Raw genomic sequence first — 19,617 nt, forward strand, 5'->3', positions numbered from 1 at the left:
TCAACGTCTACGGAGTAAACATTGATGGGTCTTCAGAACACTAACTCCCATGCATTTCACGTGCAGGCGTGCACGTGGTGCCTGCCTCTATGCTGGATAATTGAGAAACGTTAAAAATTATATTTTTGGTCTCGTAGAGTTATAATTATCCGAATTATATTGAAAGTAATGTTATTCACTATATTATTATCTTATTATGTTAATGTGACATTGCCAATTTATTATTATTATTATTATTATTTTGACCATGATTGATCTATCCAAGGGTAAATTTAATGTCGCATTAGCATAGTGAGTCGATGATCGTAAGAAACCGATATAGTATATAACATTTTTTTTTAATGTTGAATGCACTGGTTTAAAATAACTGAAAAAAAAAAAAAATTAAAAAGGTAGCTTACCAGTGTGGGTTAGCTACATTTTTTTTTTCCCTTGCTCAAAAAGAAATGTTCTCTTTTGTACATGAAGAATCGGCGGAGATCAGCTGCTGGTTGGTGTTTGGAGTTCAACGAAGATGGAAAGGACGAGGGTAAACATAACATGGAAGAGGTGGTGATTAGGTAAGCTCAACATGTAGTTGGTGCCAGAAAATCAAACATTTCTGTGACGATTTCATTCTTGATCTCTTCTAAAATGGTATCTCCAATCTCAAACTCAATTTCCTTCTTCTGCTGTTCAAAAGCACGCCATTCTTCCACTGAATCCAAGAAATCCAAATCCAATAAATAATTTGTGTTTGTTTCGTCTCCAGCCTGTTTCCCCCATGATGTTATTCTTTCACAGATGAGCTTCCCAAGCTCTTCAGGCCCCAACAACTTTCTGCAATGTTGCTCCCCCCTCTCTTTTCTCGCATGGGACTCCACCACCTCCCTCACACAATCGAACAGAAGCTGCTTTGTTTGTTGCAACACCCTTTTCGATTTCAACAACTCGCCAACCCCTTGCAACTCTGCAACTCCTCCATAACGACTTGGCTTCTCTACTGCCAAGTGAAAAAGCAATTCCCCTGGAGATGCTGCTGATGATAGTGAGTGTTCTGAAACTTTCTTGGGAAAAGCTGTTGAATTCTCTTCTTGTCTTATCCTGGCATTTTGTTGCACTGTTCTGTTTGAAAGCTAGTTAATAAAAATGTAGTGAAACGAAAAAGGAAAATAAGCTTATAATAAAAATGAAGTTTGTAGGGACCTTCATGGGAGGGACCTTCATGGGAGGGTATTTCTTCTAGTACTGATGCATCAAGCTTTCTACCTGTTGCAGCCTGTTAACTTTGTGAGTAACCATACTGAAATCAATAATTTTGAAGGGATTAATGGGCATTGAATTTTGAGCATAAAAGATTGAAAAAAGAAGAGGGTAATTGGAAAAGTAGAGTTTCCACCTCTTTCTCTCTTATATCGCAGAGATTCAATGCATCAAAGGGGTGATCTTTGCACAATGAAGTCGATATTTCTTCTTTATCACTCTCAGAGCACGAAACGAAAACTGTTGTGCTGCTAGCAGAGGAAAATCTATCTGATTCCTCTTCTTCTTCATTTCTATTTTCAGAAATCTTCTCCCTCTGGTCCTGATCTTTGATGGAAACAAACTTTTTATATACAGCTCTCAGGATTTTGGTGCAGCGTGCAGGGAAACCCTTTCTGCTATTGTTTAGGCAACAGCTGACTGACTTCTTTAGAAACCTTTTTGAGTTACCTTTTGAACTTGAGCCCTTCTTCGGACACCCTCTTTCTGAGAGAAAAGCCTCAAGGATGAAAGGATCTTGTTGGTCCTGTAGAAGTTCTCCAAGCTGTTTTGATGGTTTGGGTGGAGTGGAAGCCATTGCAGTGTGCCTATGTTGAAGGGTTTGGAGGGTGCTGAAAAAATGATGATGTTTTGCAAGTTTTAGAATGGGAAGACTGATGAAGTGCAGGTGAATTAATTGGGGTAGACAAAGCATACGTGTCAGTTTGGACTGAAAGGAGCAGAAACTAAAGAGAGAGAGAGTCTGTCTGTCTGTGGGTGATATGAATTTAACTGCTCTAGGGTATATGTCCTTTAACTTGTGGGGATTCCCTAAGAATTCTCAAGATTGCTTGACATAAAAGGTTGTCTTATGTGTGTTTGATCCACTGACTTGTCTTTCAATGTTCTGATCATCCATGTATTATTGGCATATTGCCTGTCCTTATTTGTAGTCTTCACCCCATCTTGAATTCTCTGTCTGTCTCGTGGATATATATATATATATAAAATAAATTGTATGATGGTCCTTAAATATTTTGTCACATATGTGAAGGGTACCCATAACAACAAAGCTGAGGGAAGCAGAGGCAAATTGAATGTTGGCATTTCTGGATCGACAATTACTATTGGTTTCATCCTTCTTGCTATTCACCAATCACCATCCTCACACGATATGCAAATTATATATCAACTCAATATAAAACTAGTGAATTAAGATTAAAGGGTCTGGTTCATTTAATTAAATAGATTTGATTATAATTGACCTTATATACTCTTATACATATATCTCAACATGACTTAAATCTAACATGTGACATTTAGGGTCGGTAATTTTATATAAGGTCACGAAAATAGCGGGCTAGAGTTGAGAGGTCTGATCCATTTAATTAAATGAGTCAGATTATGATTGACGTATATAATCTTATACTTATACAAATCAGTTTAATATATTAACAAAATAATTTTTCCTTTCTATTTCTTTGATAGAAAACTAACTAAAAAGCAAGCCATAGCCCAAAAAAAAAGAAAAAAAGAAAAAAAGAAAAAAGAAAAAAAGAAAAAAAAGTATGCTCAATAATTGAAGCACACAACTTTTTTTTTTTTTTTTTTTATTCAAAGCACACAACTTATTATTCAGTAACTGATAGTGGGTTTGATTATAAATATGGAAACCTCTAATTAAATTATGAGCAACATCCTTATATATCGGAATCTGGTTTGTTCCTCCTCCCCGTGAATGTGGAAAATCAGGGCACCTAACAAATATATATATATATATTTGTTAGTATATATATATATATATATTGTGATGGTCCTGATGGATGCTTTATTACAAACATTATCCATGAATGTGGGGGCGTCACGACGTATTTTGAATGCACATGTGGATTGGATAAAGAGAGGGCATCAATTTCCATCACGGTCTAATCAACCCAACAAAGCATAGTGGTCACATTTTGGGAGAAAAAGCATTTAATTTGTAGGACCACCGACACTGAAATTTGTTTCAAATAATTGTATAGACTACTCGAAACCCATTGCTTTCCTTCTTCTCTTTTTGACTAATTGGGATCAAGTTCTGGTTCATGCAGAGGAGAAAGGTAAGAAGGGATTAGGGTCGATTAATATATTTGATTTTCTAACTAAATTACTTTTTTTTTTTTTTTTTTTTACCTCTTTGAGAAATGTTTGATGTTGTTTTGTTATACCAAAAAGAAGACATTTTGAAAAAAATTAAGCATAGATTCTTGAATCTTGATGTAAAACTGCAAATCTGTTTAGGTCATTATAGCAGAGATATACTAAAAAGATAGTGAATGCTTTATGGTTTGCATATTTGGGGCCAATTGCTTTTGGGACACCCCACCACCAATGATATTTTGGAAGCTAAATCCTTTGTAACGTGAGTAATTTTAGGAGTTCTTTTTGTGTCTTTTTAAAAACGAAGTGACTTTTAAAATTATTATTTGATCAAAATCTAATAATAATCAATCACAAGTTCAATGTTAATTTTAAGTGTCACATCATTCTTGGAGGGACACAAGAGAAATATAAGAATGACTTGTAGCATTACTCTTGTAACGTAGAGCTTGTGATGTTAATTCAAAAAGATTTTTTGTTTTTTGTTTTTTTTGGGGGGGGGGGGGGGGGTACATAAAAAAACAAAAAAACAGAAATACAATAAATACAAATGAGGGAAAACCCAAACAAGCAAAAACAATGAGAAAAGATGAGCATGAAGCCCAATACAACTAAGTACTTGGCCCAAAGGCCAGAATGAATGGTTGTGGTTGGTGACTTGAGATCTATTAAAGTTTTAATTAAATGATCAAAATTATTATTTTTCTATATGATTCGGCTGATGTGCTTCTTTATTCTCATTGAAAACTTTTGAAGTTAAAGAAGGGGTTTTTTTTTTTTTTTTTTTTTTTTTTTTTTTGTGTCACAAATCGGTAGTTTGGTGTATCCTAGTATCACACATAGAAATTCATGGATTAAAACAGGTGTTAGCAGTTTATTAATTAGAAGGCTTATATATATATATATATATATATATATATATATATATATATATATGAATTTTGTCTACTAGAACTAGAAGCTATTAATTGAATTATGTAACTGTGCTGTATATTCTTTGCTAGATTTGCATGTTATGTTTATGAAGAAGGTGAATAAGAGCTATTTCAGATAGGTTGCACAAATAGGCTGTAGCTTATTTGGTGTTTTTATATATGCTGCCATCCTACAATATAATTGGCCGTGCCACCCTGTTAATGATGATATTCAAAAGGATTGCATTGCAAACCAATGATGCATATATTATTACCTTATTACGTGTTGGTAAATAAGATTGGGTGTCACACTTGAAAAAATGCACTGAAAATCAACTACTTTTCAGTGTAAATTAAGCTGCGGATCTAAAAATATATATATGAATTTCATTTCCTCTATTGAAAGTAATACATTCTGTACAAAGAATGAAGAGATATTTAAAGTACTTGAACAATTTTAAAATGCTGGCATTAGATATCTCTTAGATGTATCTTGGATTGGGAGTCGGCTCTCACATGCTGCTGGTATCTTCTTCCTCCTCTTGGAATAATCACTATTGCTGTCCCTGATTGCCTCCTGAAAAATGAGTTTTCCATGCTTCGCAGCACTATCTACAAGTCCTTGGTCAACTATTTCTGCTGCAGGTTTCTTCATTAAGAGCTTCTGGCACATGATGGTATCTTGGAAATCCAGGAAAGTATAATCCAGAAACTGTACTTTCTCAAAATCTGTCATTTTTGAAAACCCAAATGAACTTGTCCATGTCTTCAGCACAGTAGGAGCAGCATGCAAAATCAGCCTCTCCACTCCCAGTGCCATCAGCTGCTTTTCAAGCTCATCCATCAATATGCGACACATTCCACATCTACGATGCTGAAAGCTGGTGCCAACAAGAGGTATTTCAGCCAGCTTTTCCCCATAAATCCTTACAGTAGCCACACAAATTACTTCGTCGTTTCTTTCCAAGAGCGCAGTGTAGAACCCTCGGAAGTTGGATTCTTTAAGCTCTGACCCACTACTGAAAATCACATCATCAACAAGGTCTCTATTAGTAAGAGGTTGTATGGCAGGCTCGAAGATCGCATGCATCACACTTATAGCAGCTTTGAGCCTGTTGTCAATATCAGGAGCATGATCAGGATTGCAGCTTTCAGAGTCTGCAGACTTCAATAATGTCCAAGTCAAATTATCAACACCCACTGGAATTGGTTTTCCTAAAAGCTTGCCAAGGCCCAAAAATATGCTTTCACACTTTCTGCCACAAAACCAATGATCTTTATTGACCATCTCTTTACTCTTTAGGCACCCAATGTGGAATTTGTGCTCGCATTGCTTGCAAGTAACAAAATTATTGCCCATAAAATGCCCATTGTCTTCTTCAATCTTGCCATGGCCGCAAACTCCACAAGCACATGATGGGCAAGCCCAATCACCATCTGGAACATCCTGCAAGCCAATGCAACTCTTGTGGAATGAGGATGGACAATGACCACATAAAACTAACTCACCCACATAGTGACAAACAAAGCATATCTCATCATTCTCTTTTAACTTCGTTGTGAAGTTATTGTTTTGATCATTATTATCAATTAACTGCCTTCGACAATCTTGCAGAGACCTCCCATCTTCGAGTAGAATATTGGCAGCCGGTCTATGGTTTGAACTCCCAGCATGAGCTTCAAAAGCAGTGAGAGAAAACAGCTCGCAGCAACAAGCACACACAATCCCATCACGAGTTATGTGCCCCTTTTTCGATGGAGCACAGCCAGTTCTGCCACGGTAATGTACTCTTGTTCTAGGCAACAATACATTGTTGTCTATCAACAAAGATAAAATTGATCGGGCCTTGCGGTTTGAGGTGCTAGAAATTGCACTTTTTCCTGATCCGTTTGGCTGAGTACCGCTCGACTGCTGTTCCCTTATTTTCTTCATTTCGGATAGTACCTTTCCTCTCCTTCTCTTTGTGTGGCCGCCGGCTAACTCGCCCTTTACGTTGAAACCCAGATCAGTACATTTGATAGGCTTACGATAACGACCAATCCTTCCACAAACAGACCCAGAAGCAACGTTCTCCGCCGTTTTAGAGAGTCTGGGAACAGGATTAGACCCAACGCTCGGAGAAACTCCTCCTTCATCATCGCATGCCGTTCGAGGCGAGGGAAAACAATTTCCGCTGGGTGAAGTGTTGCGTAACCCACGCTTTACTCCCTTCTGGGCACGCGAAAACTCCCGCCCCACTGCTGCGAGATGCTTTCTTGCGTTTTCTTTCGCGCCTTCCTTCTTGAAACTACTCTTGTAATCCTCATCTTCTCCGCCCAACGTGGACCAATCCGCAACAGCCTGGGGGCAATACTCGGATTCGACAACGGGCGTATCAGAAGGTGGATGAGAAATACCAGTTGCGGGTTTCTCCATTGTTGTAGGCTTGAGCGAGGTGATCGAAGAAGACGAAAGAGAGTGTTTACGCTTTGCTTGCCAATGGCTTTCTCGGGTTTTAGTGAAAGTCGGTGGAGCAGAGCAAAAAGAGATAGAACTAGGACGCCTTGGCATTTGGAAACGAGGGTTTTGTGAGATTTCGTTGTGTGTATAAAATGCTATATTACCTACCAACGGCTTCCTCGATATTTATATAGCTAGGGCAACCGCCTCAAATTCAAACGCAATATAACAATAAAGGCGGTGCCCGGGAGACAGGAGAAACATACTCATACTAGTACTCTATCACAATTCTAAATGCATTTTGACGTGGCATTAAAGATTATTATAACATTTAAAATTTAATAATAATTTTTTGTGCCACGTATTACTCAACGAGCCCAATTTTCCGTAGATAGAGGCCGAACTGAAATAAAACAGCCCTATATATTCTGTTGTTTTACATGACAAACACCAATTTAAAAAGGAAAAAATTAAAAATTAAAAATTAAAAAACCGTTGTGCCAGAAATATTCTTTATATGAGGTTGCTTTCTGATAGAACTCTACATAGGCGTACAGTTAAAGAAGACTAGAAGTCCTAATCATACTCATCAACTTTTTTTTTCTATTCAATACTTATCTACTTATTTATCCTTGTTGAAGTCTAATTCTATCTTCTACATTTTTTTTTCTTCAAATAATAATTATATCTTTTACATTAATATAGAATAGTCAAACTCACGTTTAATATGTAGAATAAACCTTAGAAATAAAATAACTATTTATATGAAATATCTATTGTTTTGTTTGATTGGCACCATTCTTAAGAATAAGAATAGCTATTTTTATGAAAATAATAATTATTTTACAAAGAGTAATACCTATTCCTAGAAAAAAAAAAAAAAAAAAAGGAATAGTCTATGTTTTCCTTATATATATATATAAAGTTTTAAGGGAAAAGTAAAATACCCATCTAGTAGAGCCGAAGAATATAAATGACTTTTCTTTATATATATATATATATATATATATATATATATATATATATATATATATTTTTGTAAATTAAGAATAAAAATGACTTAACATATACTTCAAAAATGAAATACTACCATATCAAGAAAAAAAAGAAAAAGAAAAAGAAAAAAGGTGTGCTTTTATATATATGCTTTGTGCAATTCGCACCTAGGCTCCACGAGAGCTTTTCCCTTAAGGACATCTGGCGATTAAGCAGGGAGATATCACTAAATAACAACACTTATGAGCTTCAAACATTAAGGGAAATTAGAAACGAAAAGTTGTATTAGGTCTACGAAATACATTTAAATACATAACATCCACAAAGGATCATCAAATACAGAATAAACAATCATGGCTAAAACAGTAAACCTACCATAACATTAAAGAAGTTAGCGCTTATGATCTTTAACACCCAAGAGAATTGGGTAGAGAAGCTAAATATTGAGCTCTCAGCTTTTCAAATTTAGACTTAACATTACTATCGAAAGACATGAGTGATCTGTGCCGAGATGCAAAAGCAACACTAAATTGTTTAATCTCTTCTTGAAGATTTTTCCTTCTCTGTACTTCAGTATCCAAATCATTCAAAGCATTTTCCTTCTGGTCAGTAACCAGTGCAAGTTTTTGAGATGATTCAGAGATGATTTGGTTCAAAAGATCTCTATCTTCTTTCAAAAGCTGAAATTCTCTTTCTAAAGTTTCATATCTTTCATTAGAAACCACCAGGAGCTGGTTATTGAGATCTAACTCTTTCTCCAAGCCATGGTATCTTTCCTTGATGGTGTTCAGTTCATTGCTCAGTTCTTCCTTCCAACAAGCAGTTTCATCTCCCTGAGTGCAGCCCAAACACAGAAACTAGATCTTTAAACATGAAGGAAAGAAACCTAAACACTATCTTTTTAACTTTTCAGTCAGAATATAGTTCTTTTTCATAAGTTCTATGTGACTAACTAGAAACTTCATTTGCCTGCGCACATACATGGAGACACACAGCAAACTCTCTTTCTCCTTGCCATGAAAAGAGAATGTGCAGTCATAAAGCATCTTTACTCAGGGTGTTAATGCAGCCCACACTATACTTTCTACTTGAGACTATAATCTCCTAGCATGAGCTTAAATGACACTGCTCATCTTCAATAATGTGGAAATAGGTCGCCTTCTGATAGTGATCCTCATTAACCACACTTAACTTGAAAATTAAGTTTACGAGGGTAGGTAATTTAAGCATATCTAAAGGCTACTTCATTAAAAATTCGTTTGCTTTCGATGTTTGATGTAGGGTAGCTACTCCACTCAAAACACTTCATACTAATGCAACAATCTTCCTCCAATCATCACAATGGGCCAAAATCATATTATCACTGTGTCTAAATAATTCTTACATGTAAACATGCACTATAAGACTATTTTGTAAAACCCTGGTTCACATAGTCTCTAATAATGACCATAAAGAAGAAAATTTAAAGTCGTACGACATCATAAAGGGCGAATAAAGATTAGAGCTTTCACTTGGTTTCACATATAGATAGTATCATAAGGAACAACTAAGATGAGCTAATGATTCCCTATGTTTTGTCCTGAAAATGAACACAAATTTGAAGAACAGAACATTTCAAATTTGGGTTACTTGCTTACTCATAGTCTCCTACTATACAGCAAAAACTAGCCAACTACGTAAATAATTCGGTCAAAATAAACAGCACTGGTAATTAAAGAATCGAAATGCTGAAAAAGGAACAAAGCAATCCTAATAACAAGATGGAGAATAAAAACGTAATGAACGAATAACATCTTGATAATTGTGACCAGGCAGCTACCTTATTCTCACAGCTCGATTGTTGTGTTTGTGGTAATACCAAGGCTGTAATTGTGCTGTTGAACTTCTCATAAAGCATTTTGCGTTGTTCTTGAATTAGAGAATTGTTCTCAGTGAAAGAACTGAGGTCATCCATTGCCATTGAGAAATGAGTTTCCAAAGTCGTAAGGAGACTTTTACCAATTTCACTGGTGCTTGATAGCAATTTTGCAGTTGAGGATTCCTCATCAGATACAAAACTCTGTTAAGATCACAAAATAATAATAATGATAATGTTATTCAATTGGTTACCATCATATAAAGCTTGAAAGGTGCAAATATGGCACATATATTTGACCTGTATTATTGACAAAACATCCTCATAGATATCTTTGCAGTTCGCCACAGATTCACTTAGCCTTTTTGGGATTTCTCGCATAAGTTTTGCTTCTTGTTGAAGTTCAGATATGTCATCCATTAGTCGATGGTTCAACAATATCTGTTCTGCATGCTTTCTCTGTAAACATATTCGTGGAGGAGGAGTAAAAATCATTGAGAAACTAAATGGGATTAACAATAGGAAAAAAAGGTTTAAGCTATAATGTATCGTTATAGGTTTCACATATAGCAACAAATATACTAAATGAAATAGGTTATTTGGAAAGAAGTATCTACCTAACAAAAACAACAAGCAACTATATAGATGGACGAGCTTGAATGATAAATGCTCTCATGCAAATTTAAAAGTGGGATAAAGGCTCTCAGGCAAATTTTTAAGTGGGGAGTGAAGCTTAGAAGGCTTACTTTTGACTGTAAAATGAAGCAAGAAAAAGATGCTTTGCCACGGCAATTAACAATATTTATGCATTTGCTGAGCCAAAAAATGCATTTGAAAATTTAAAAGTAACAAAGAACAAGAAGTCAAAGTCATGATGTAGACTAACCTCCAGTTTATTTCTCTCATCAGTGGCAATCTCTAATTGTCTCTTGAGCTGTTGGATCTCTTGTGTATAATTTTCATTTGAACAACCCTGAGAAAATGTCGTTCCCACCAAAAAATCTAAAAACATTAGGCTCTAACAGAATTAGCAAATCATGCAAACATGAGAAAAGGCATGACCACCATAGCCATATATTACATTAGTTTAGGACATTTGATCATTTCATTAAGTCACCTTTAACCAAAGTATTGCTTGTTCAAAATCCTCACAACCATGGCAAGATATGGATATTTGTTTAAGATGGCTGACAAAAAACGAAGACAATCTGCTTCTAGTTTAAAATTGTTCACTTCTCCATTGACAGTATTTGTGAGGAAACAGGTGATATGAACATCTACACATAAATAAGCCAACTAAAGAACTAATTCAACAATCATTTACTTTGGCTCCTTAGTATAAGAGGCAACAAATCAAAATATAACATTTTTGTTTTTGCTAAATGAAACTGAATATAAATATCATGATTAGAAATAACATGAACTTATTATGTTCAGGAATTAAAAATCAAAGCAATATAAACTCACAGGAGTTACGTCACTTGAAGGAAATGATTGAACTCTTCTTGCAGGAGTCATTTGAAGCAAATCAAGATCAGCTATGTAACCTTTGTTCATTTTCAGCCATGTGTCTTCATCAGCCACATTGCTAAATGTATCTGGAAGAGGACTACAATCAGGCAGCATTGAGTAATTTGATCGCTTGACAACAAAGGCTTTGGGAGCTGCCTTGAAACAAGGGGTTCTAAAAGTGTCTCCTTGATCTATGCTACTGCTGTCATTGCATTCTTCCTTAAGGATTTGTCTCACAGAATTTTGTTCCTGCCAGTAGATAGATAAATGAGATCATCGACAAACCAATAGAAATGTTGAAAAATAAATAAATAAAAAAGAAAAGCAATTATAAAAAAATTAACGTTGTGTACATAACACCTGCTATTATGAACCATTTCCATTAGGAGAGTGCTGGGGAGAGGAGTGGGGGGGGGGGGGGGGGGGGGGGGGTGGGGGTGGTCGGGGGGGTGAGGGTGGGTGGGTGCTGAGGGTGTATGTAAGGTGTACAATTGTTAAATCTTAACATGCTTGGTAATCTTGTTTTATAGTAATGCTTGGTAATGCTTGGTATAAAACATAAACTCTTCATAGTCAGCAGTAGGATCAGAACGAAGCTATAGCAATGCTTGGTATCTTATATAGCTTGCTATTCAGCATCTACGTTATTCAAAGAAGATAAGACCTAGTAGATAAAACAGAAAGGCAGATAAGAATTCCAATTGTCATAATCAGTTAGTTAGAGGTTTGGATGCTCCAAGTTGTAATTAATGCCTACAAGGTGCAGCATGAGCTGAAAGCAAGGTAGTATTCCTTTACTTATAAACAATCATAATGGAAAAGAGATTGATTAGACAGGTTTGACCACAAAAGGAACTTAGGAAATATCAGTATACATACAAATATCATATCCATCACTTTGCATGAGTACCTGACCAGAGTTCATGTTGAACTCTGAAGAAGTAGCAAAATTGCTATGATTGTCGATTTTCATCTGTTGCTCCCGAATGCATTGATCACATTCTTTGTGTGATTTCCTCTCCTCTTGCAGTTCCATCTCAAGCTTCTCGCGCTCAAGCTCATACTAAATAATGGAATAAGTAAATAAAAACTTGCCTCCAATGAAATTATGAAAGGTATATTGTTTCTTCTTGCTCAAGCCTCAAAGTAGTTGTCCAGATTTCAAAGATGAAAAGAAAAACATACCTTTAGCAAATCATTCCGCAATTTGAAGATCACTTGCTCCAGCACCTCAGCATGAGATCCCTAAACATGAATTTGACTGTGTTAGTTTGCATCTGACCTCTCTCTGTAATAGAAACGTAAGAATCATCACCTGAAGTTTCTTACGAAGCTCCTCAATCTCTACTTTTTGCCGCTTTAGTAAGGCAGCATCTGTCAAAATCTATGAAAATATATACCCATTATTAGACTTAGTCACACCATCAAATTTAAGGGGAATGTTCAAGAAGATAAGCTCTGCAGTGCCAATCACAAAGTATCAATAGCTGCAGAGAAAAATATGCTATATGAGTCCCCAACATCTGCACAGAAAAGGAGCTCTGTGAAGCGTGAGCATGTCAAGTGGTTGAGCGGGTTCGGCAGAGTTAATTACAGTTCATAGATTTGTATAATCTACTTGATCAATGAATCACATATCCCTATCTGTTTGTTTGAACAGTTCTATAATATTCTTATCTTTAATTATTTAGCTTGATTAGAAAAGAGTGTATGAGGCTGAAGCACTACGAAGTGAGTCTTGCACCCTGACAAAGTTCCTACTGTAACTGAATTATATGAAACTTGAGAAACAGATTCTTTAACTCAAAACTTCATAGACCAATTGTTTTATTGATTTAATTACTTTGGTGTTTTATTAAAATATATGACACTCTTACTTATGATTCAACCAAGTAGTGAATCAATTATAAAATTCCTCAGCATAATATCAGTAGTACATTGGGATATTAACGAATTTAATTTATTTTTGCTGTTGATCCAAAAATTAGATACAGCAATATTTACTGAATAGGACATTGATACTGGCACCATAATTTTAGCTTCATGCAGTCCAAGTTTAAGGGTACTTTTCTGGCACATGTCTATAACTACATTCAACCATAAGCAAATGCTCAATTAGATTTATAATTTTTTGTAGATTCCGATACATTTGGACTATATCCTTCTGTTCAATTTATTGAAACTTCAAAGATTAACCAAATATGAGAAACTGATAATGCTGAAAATTATACAATACGACCAGATTGAGAAAAGGACTAATAAATGGGAATACCATCATATTTACCAAGCACTGGAAAATATGGGGAAGGGATTATAAGTTTTTCTGAGACCATAAAACATGCATCAAAATCCACGATTGCCAAGAAAAAAAAAATACAGATTCATGAATGAGACAAAATGGTAAATGGACTAGACAGAACATACTTCATTCACTTGAGCACAATTAGTGATGCGCTTGGCTCTGCTAGCAAATTGAAGTGTTCCCTTTGTTTCTTCAGTATGCACCTAAATGTACCAATAACAAACAATATTAAGAACCGAAAGTGTTGAACTTAAAATAATGGACATAAAAAAATATTAAGATAAAGAAAATAAGATAGGAAAAGAAAAAAAGAACAGAAAAAAGAGAAAGAAACAGATGGTAGACTACCTCCTCAGGTGCTAGAGTGCATATAATTGAAGTTTTGGCATTACCACCGAGAGCAGGTTGAAGTATGCGGGTTAGCTTACTATCACGATAAGGAATATGACTCCTGCATCAAAAAATTGTTTCACCATGAGATTGTTATTCTATCAAATTCAGATGATTGACTGAAAGAGAATCAAATACCTTTGCTTTGCACCTTCACTTAGTTTGTTGATCACATTACCGAGAACCATTAAGCTCTTGTTAATGTACTTCCCTTCCTTTAGGCGTACTCCATCAGCTCCAGTTTTAGCAATCCGTTCAGACCCAGCTAGATCTACCAAATTCTTTTTTTTTTTTTGTACGCAACAAAAGATATAAACACAAATATCATCTAAAATATTAAACAATATCATGCAATTACTTTAATAAATTGTTACACAATATGGTGGATAGAATACAAACCAAGACTGAGACACGGATAGCATCGGTACTTGAATAATCACCAGAAGAATTGGTATCCTTCCCCTTGCTTTCAATCACCTGCATATATAAGATAAAGTTGCATGAAATCCAAGAGTTTTATCATAAGAGCTGTTGAACCAACATGTCAAGGGCATACCATCCTGAATATTGTGTGGGATCTACTACTACGAACATTCATATTTGTCTCACCAAAGTGCCTATTAACTGTAAGAAATGATTTTCAAGATCATATATGAGAAAATATCCATTTGAAAGAACATATAAGAAGCCTGGGCCAAGAATGTATGCTTTGTTGTCATACCTTCTCCAGATTCTATGAGCTTAAATACTTGTTCAGCATTGTTAACAATTTCCTCCCTCAGGCCTGCAACGAATATCCCACGCTAAAACCAAGAAAAGTCAGTGATTTTATTCATATAACAAACTATAGTAAACCATCAAACTGTCAGTATCCAACCTCCAAACTCTCATGTATTTGCAACTTCTGGTTCTCTACAGCAAAAAGATCATTAATTTCTTCATTATAAATTTCCATGTAGGAAACTCGAACCAGAAACTCACGATCAGATATCTGAAAATATTCCGTACCAAAAGCAAAGGTGAAAACCAAAAGGTCTCCATTATAACCACAAAAACATCAATTTCAATAACATCCACCGAGCTGCTTACCATCTGAATTTTTGTAAATATATCTTTAACTGCCCGGTGTATAATTCCTGGATCGGTTTCAGAGCCATTCATGGTGAAAGTCTTGCCACTGCTTGTTTGTCCATATGCAAATGCAGTTCCTATAAATATTCCATTTATCAGCTTCGCCACTAATATCTAAATGACATGGCGCATTGAAATAAGTGATCAATACATTCTCCTTGTCATGCATTTCACATTCAATACATTTTAAAAACACTGCTGAGTTCTATATGATGCAGAACACGCACACCACTTTTTTTTTCAATGAATGATTTTTTTTTTTTTTACAAACAAAGACAAACATTACAAAACTCTCCAGTTTTTATCAAACTGGAACAAAGTGCAGAAACACAATTCTGCAGAACCCTTTACATTCTTTCCAACTAATTTACCAATCTATACTCTTTTCTACCAACCAACAAACAGAAACTATTGACACTCTACTAAAACATCATCAACCAAGAATCTTCAAATGAATTCCCCAGCTACCACAGAGAATTTGATTTTCCCGTGTCCTCTTAAACTTTCCAATAGCAATGACCTTTGTCCTAACCTCCTATTTGATTTGAGCAACAATTTTCTACTGTAAGGACATGATTGATGTGCCTTATGCTGTTTCGTTGCTTCCATATGTTATGTATTGCAGCACTCTTCAAAGTTTTCAATTTCCATTTTCTTAAACCCCACCTCAGCACATCATCCTAGCCCGTATATACTTCATCCACCAAGAAAGTTTTTAAAATTCCTGCCAAATACGTTTACTAAAACCACATTGGAAAAACTGGTGGCCTTTCCCTTCAATGCAATTTCTGCAGGAAACACAAAGCACATCTCCATGGTAACCCCATTTTTGCATCATTTCCCCTGTTCCAAGACAGTCTCTCAGCAAGCCAAGTAACAAAAGCTTGCCTTGGTATGGCCATGGAAAACAAAATAACCTTCCACCATCCAACTTCTGAACCTTTTTCCTGACAACATCCCATGTCTCGGCACAGGTATATAAACCTTTTTTCCAAACATTCCAAACTGGTTCATCTTTTTCCCCGATATGCGCCAGATGCAGATAACCTTGGATGGAAACCAAAGCATCAAATCTTGCTGGATTCCAACACCAGTCACGATTCTTCAAAACTGTCAATAGTTTATGATCTAATCTGCTTCCGGTATCATATACCACTCTTGGACCATATATTTGATAGAGAATCCCAGCTAGATGCCAATGATCAAGCCAAAGGTGAATGGTACACGCACGACATATCAATTTAGCTGGACAAGAACCAAGGTGGTTTAGAGTGTAACTGATCACAAATCTTATGGCACACAGTAATTACTGTGATGAACTACTCCGAACATGAAAATATCCCTCAATTAGATACTTCAATTGACCAACAACAGCCTCCTCTGCTCTTGTTTTCGTTATCATTAATCCTGTAATGAGTTGCATTCAATTTTTTCCTCTCCTTCCAATTTCTAGCAAATCCTCGAGCTCCTCAAAACTGTAATATTGAAAATAGTCTTCCACCATCAGAATTTGCATTCTCTTAATTTAACAGATTTACCTAAACTCAAATTTCAAATTTAATAGCTCATAGTTCTAGGGTTGTAATTGAATCGAGTCGAGTCGATCTAAGTACAAAATGTTCAAGTTTAGTTTGTTTAATTTTTTTTTTTAACACAAGCCGAATTCGAGTTTATCACCAAGCTAGATAATATGTTCAAGCTTAGTTTATTCATCTTTCGAATGAAGTTGAGCTTGTTTACAAACTACTCAATTAACTAATTCATTCGTATAAGCAATCGTTAAACGTTTTTTTTTTTTCATAAATTCATACTAATTATTAGATAATTAATTATCGTTAAGATTTTATTATTTGAGTTAATTAGATAAATTAGCTCGAATCTTAAACAATCTAATCTTGAGTCTATATGTTTGTCTTATATACATTCATTACACACATATATACATGCACCAAAAGCCACTTACACACAAATATACATATATGTGTATCAAGATATATCTGTGACATATATCTATTTCAATATATCTATTATATTATGAATAGAATTTGCTTTTATTTTTTATATACTTAAGATGTTCTAATTAAAAAGTTAAAAATAATAATATAAAAATAATAAAAATAAAGTTATACGAGTTTAGCTGAGTTTATATGAGTTCAGCTAGTTTAATAAACGAGCAGAAATTTATGTTCAAGCACTCGAGTTGACTTTATACAATTCAAGCTCGAGCTATTTACAAACAACTCCGCCTAGTTAATACATTTATACTCATTGAACAAAAAAAATAATCCAGAAGAAATGGTAAGAATAGTAAGAATTTGAAGTATATGATTTCAGACAGTCCAGTGTGAGAGTCCTGTGCCTCGTGACCCCTCAAGCTCATCTGAGACGAATTTTTCTTATTTAGGGGGGTAATTTTATATTCAAGATTATGTTCCCTTTCCTTCTCAATTTTCTCATATACTAATATCCAGAAAACTAAACCAGAAATTATATTTATTCAACAATTTAACAACAATTAACCGATTAAAGTATAATTTAGAGAAAAAAAGAAAAAAAAGAAAAAAAAAAAAAGGAGCTCAATTGGAAAAAGGTAATAGAAAACAAAAAGAAACAAGAATACCATTAAAGCCTTCAACTGCGGCGTGAATAATATCCTTTGTAAGAAGCTCATAAACCCTAGCATTAGTGCAACTTTCGTCGAATACATGATCTGCCAAAAAAATGAAGTATGAAAGAAACTCACAAGAAGATCTCAAAGAAACGAAAAACAAACAAGATGAGCATGCATATTTCACACATAGGTACATATATGTATACATAGACATATGCGTGGGAGAGATCGAAGGGGATGCATACCAAAAGCGTAAGAGAGGCCAGAGATAGGGGTGCCGTGAACCTTGTGAAGAGAAATGCGATTGTCTTCGACCCTCCAGAAGGTTCCATTCAAGGGTTCTGAGGATACGGCAGCTGGTCTCACTCTGACTGCCACGCAGATCTTCTCCATGGCCTTCTCTTCTACTCCCTCTCTCTCTCTCTCTCTCTCTCCCTGTTTCTGATTCGCCCTGATCTGAGGTTGGTTGGCTTTGTGACGGAGCAGCGACTCACAGTAACAGGCGGGCTGTTTTGCTTGCCTCTTGCAAAGTTACCAAATTTGAATGCGTTGGGTTTACGGAAATGTCCTTGACAATATGTTTAATTGACATTCAGGTCTGATTCAAATAAATGGCTGTCTCTGTGTGGCCCGCACGTAGATCCGGGCCAGGAAAATGGGTTCTCTGCCAGACGAGACCAGCATATGCGGGTTCCTAACTGTGAGTTAGCCCAGGATCCATGGAAAAAGTATTGAGCCACAAATTTTTCTTTTAAATTGGAAAGCAAACCCATTAATTTTGAGACTTGAGAAGGGAAGGGATCAACCAAAATACGAGGCTTATTGATTATAAATTTATAATTGCTGGGAAGTAATTTGTTGTTTTATGTGTCATTGTCAGCTATTTTTGTAAAGAGAAATACTATTTAGTAGTCTATTGTAAAATTGTCATATAATTTGATAATGTGGCAGTGAAAATCAGTTATTAAATTAGTATTTATATATATATAAAAAATAGTAATAATAAAAAATAAAAAAACCAAGGAATGAGTTTCATTGTTATGTTACATCATCCAAATTATATGACAGTCGTATAACAGTCTATTAAATAACGTTACTTCTTTTGTAAAACCTTGTTAATTTTTTGGATCGAAAATATATCATTATCATACAATTTGATTATTTGACAATGAAAATCAATTATTGAATTAGGATTTATATACGATAAAAAAACGAATGAATGATTTTCATTGTTACATTATCTAAATTATATAACAGTCCTATAATAATCTACTAAAAAAATTACTTCTTTTGTATAACCTTGTTAATTTTTTGGAAAAAAAAGATTTCAGGTGCGTTCAAAAGGATTTTGGTCCGATACTGTAACAAAAATTGATTGATGTAAAAAAAAGTAAGAATATATATTTGAAAAAAAAAAAAAAAAAAAATTGTTTTGTAGTGATTTTTTTATTTGAATAGTATTAAAAAGTTATTGATGTGATGTAAAAAGTAAGAGAATGTTTGAAAAATGAAAAAGTGAAATGAATAGTATCGGATCAAAATCGTTTAACAAACGCACCATCATTTGGCAAGTTTTTAGCACAAGCACGACATCCCCAAAACCATTAAAAATGTCCATGAATCATAATTGGTTTTCTTCTAATTTGTTTGAATATGTTCTTTCATTTGGTACGAACCCAATTTAACACTTAAACACTAATAGCTTCTGTATATCACGTAAACAAGACTAGAATAGAAGTCGTTCACAAGATAAACAAAGGCATAAGGGAAACCGTTTAAATATAATAATTAACCTAATACATTGTTATATTAAAAATAATATATATATATATATATATATATATATATATATATATATATATATATTTTATCTAAATATCATTATGATTATTGTCCATATAGTGTAGTTTTTTAACGGTCTATATAAAATTTTAAGTTTTTTCATAAAAAAAAAGTAGAGCGTGGACTTAGATATGGACTATTGAAAAAACTACATGAGCCGTGTTGTAAATTTTTTTTCGCTGTGAAGTGTTTGGTAAATTTACAGTTTATAAATGTGATTCTTAAAGTGAAAAAAAAAAAATTATACATTATGAATTTGCT

The 19,617-nt window shown here is 34.7% G+C and overlaps 3 protein-coding genes across 4 annotated transcripts; all 3 read right to left on the minus strand.

Annotated features, from left to right (window-relative positions):
* Positions 1–379: 379 nt before the first annotated feature.
* LOC132190282 (uncharacterized) lies at positions 380–2,171 on the minus strand. Of its 2 annotated transcripts, none has more exons than XM_059605222.2 (3): positions 1,379–2,171; positions 1,201–1,258; positions 380–1,099 (listed from the first exon to the last, which is right to left on the minus strand). In XM_059605222.2, the coding sequence occupies exons 1-3, from the start codon at positions 1,934–1,936 to the stop codon at positions 567–569; spliced, it is 1,149 nt and encodes a 382-aa protein (XP_059461205.2). In that variant the 5' UTR covers positions 1,937–2,171; the 3' UTR covers positions 380–566. The 2 variants fall into 2 exon arrangements, with proteins under 2 accessions (XP_059461205.2, XP_059461204.2); XM_059605221.2 differs by having other exon boundaries at positions 1,186–1,258; positions 1,379–2,170.
* Positions 2,172–4,734: 2,563 nt separating this feature from the next.
* On the minus strand, positions 4,735–6,810 carry LOC132191030 (increased DNA methylation 1-like). The gene has a single exon (XM_059606049.2). The coding sequence runs from the start codon at positions 6,691–6,693 to the stop codon at positions 4,735–4,737; it is 1,959 nt and encodes a 652-aa protein (XP_059462032.1). The 5' UTR covers positions 6,694–6,810.
* A 1,104-nt stretch (positions 6,811–7,914) lies between these two features.
* Positions 7,915–18,008, minus strand: ZCF125 (P-loop containing nucleoside triphosphate hydrolases superfamily protein). Its single transcript, XM_059604776.2, has 18 exons — positions 17,760–18,008; positions 17,524–17,613; positions 14,862–14,980; positions 14,650–14,763; positions 14,494–14,575; positions 14,329–14,396; positions 14,172–14,249; positions 13,911–14,053; positions 13,731–13,833; positions 13,505–13,585; positions 12,396–12,464; positions 12,266–12,325; positions 11,991–12,143; positions 11,036–11,329; positions 10,455–10,541; positions 9,869–10,027; positions 9,533–9,772; positions 7,915–8,546 (listed from the first exon to the last, which is right to left on the minus strand). The coding sequence occupies exons 1-18, from the start codon at positions 17,905–17,907 to the stop codon at positions 8,121–8,123; spliced, it is 2,514 nt and encodes an 837-aa protein (XP_059460759.1). The 5' UTR covers positions 17,908–18,008; the 3' UTR covers positions 7,915–8,120.
* Between the last annotated feature and the right edge of the window lie 1,609 nt (positions 18,009–19,617).

Source organism: Corylus avellana, chromosome 9 (assembly GCF_965113065.1).
Source record: "Corylus avellana chromosome 9, dhCorAvel1.hap1.2, whole genome shotgun sequence".
Classification (NCBI taxonomy): Eukaryota; Viridiplantae; Streptophyta; class Magnoliopsida; order Fagales; family Betulaceae; genus Corylus; species Corylus avellana.

Excerpts from the sequence above, each read along its gene's own strand:
- LOC132190282 (XM_059605221.2), bottom strand. The coding sequence starts at position 1,936 with ATGCTTTGTCTACCCCAATTAATTCACCTGCACTTCATCAGTCTTCCC. Across the intron at positions 1,259-1,378 it reads GCGATATAAGAGAGAAAGAG|GCTGCAACAGGTAGAAAGCT; the intron begins GTGGAAACTCTA and ends CAAAGTTAACAG. Across the intron at positions 1,100-1,185 it reads TGAAGGTCCCTCCCATGAAG|TGCAACAAAATGCCAGGATA; the intron begins GTCCCTACAAAC and ends CAAACAGAACAG.
- ZCF125 (XM_059604776.2), bottom strand. The coding sequence starts at position 17,907 with ATGGAGAAGATCTGCGTGGCAGTCAGAGTGAGACCAGCTGCCGTATCC. Across the intron at positions 14,576-14,649 it reads AAATACATGAGAGTTTGGAG|CGTGGGATATTCGTTGCAGG; the intron begins GTTGGATACTGA and ends TCTTGGTTTTAG. Across the intron at positions 12,326-12,395 it reads AGCTTCGTAAGAAACTTCAG|GGATCTCATGCTGAGGTGCT; the intron begins GTGATGATTCTT and ends ATTCATGTTTAG.
- LOC132191030 (XM_059606049.2), bottom strand. The coding sequence starts at position 6,693 with ATGGAGAAACCCGCAACTGGTATTTCTCATCCACCTTCTGATACGCCC.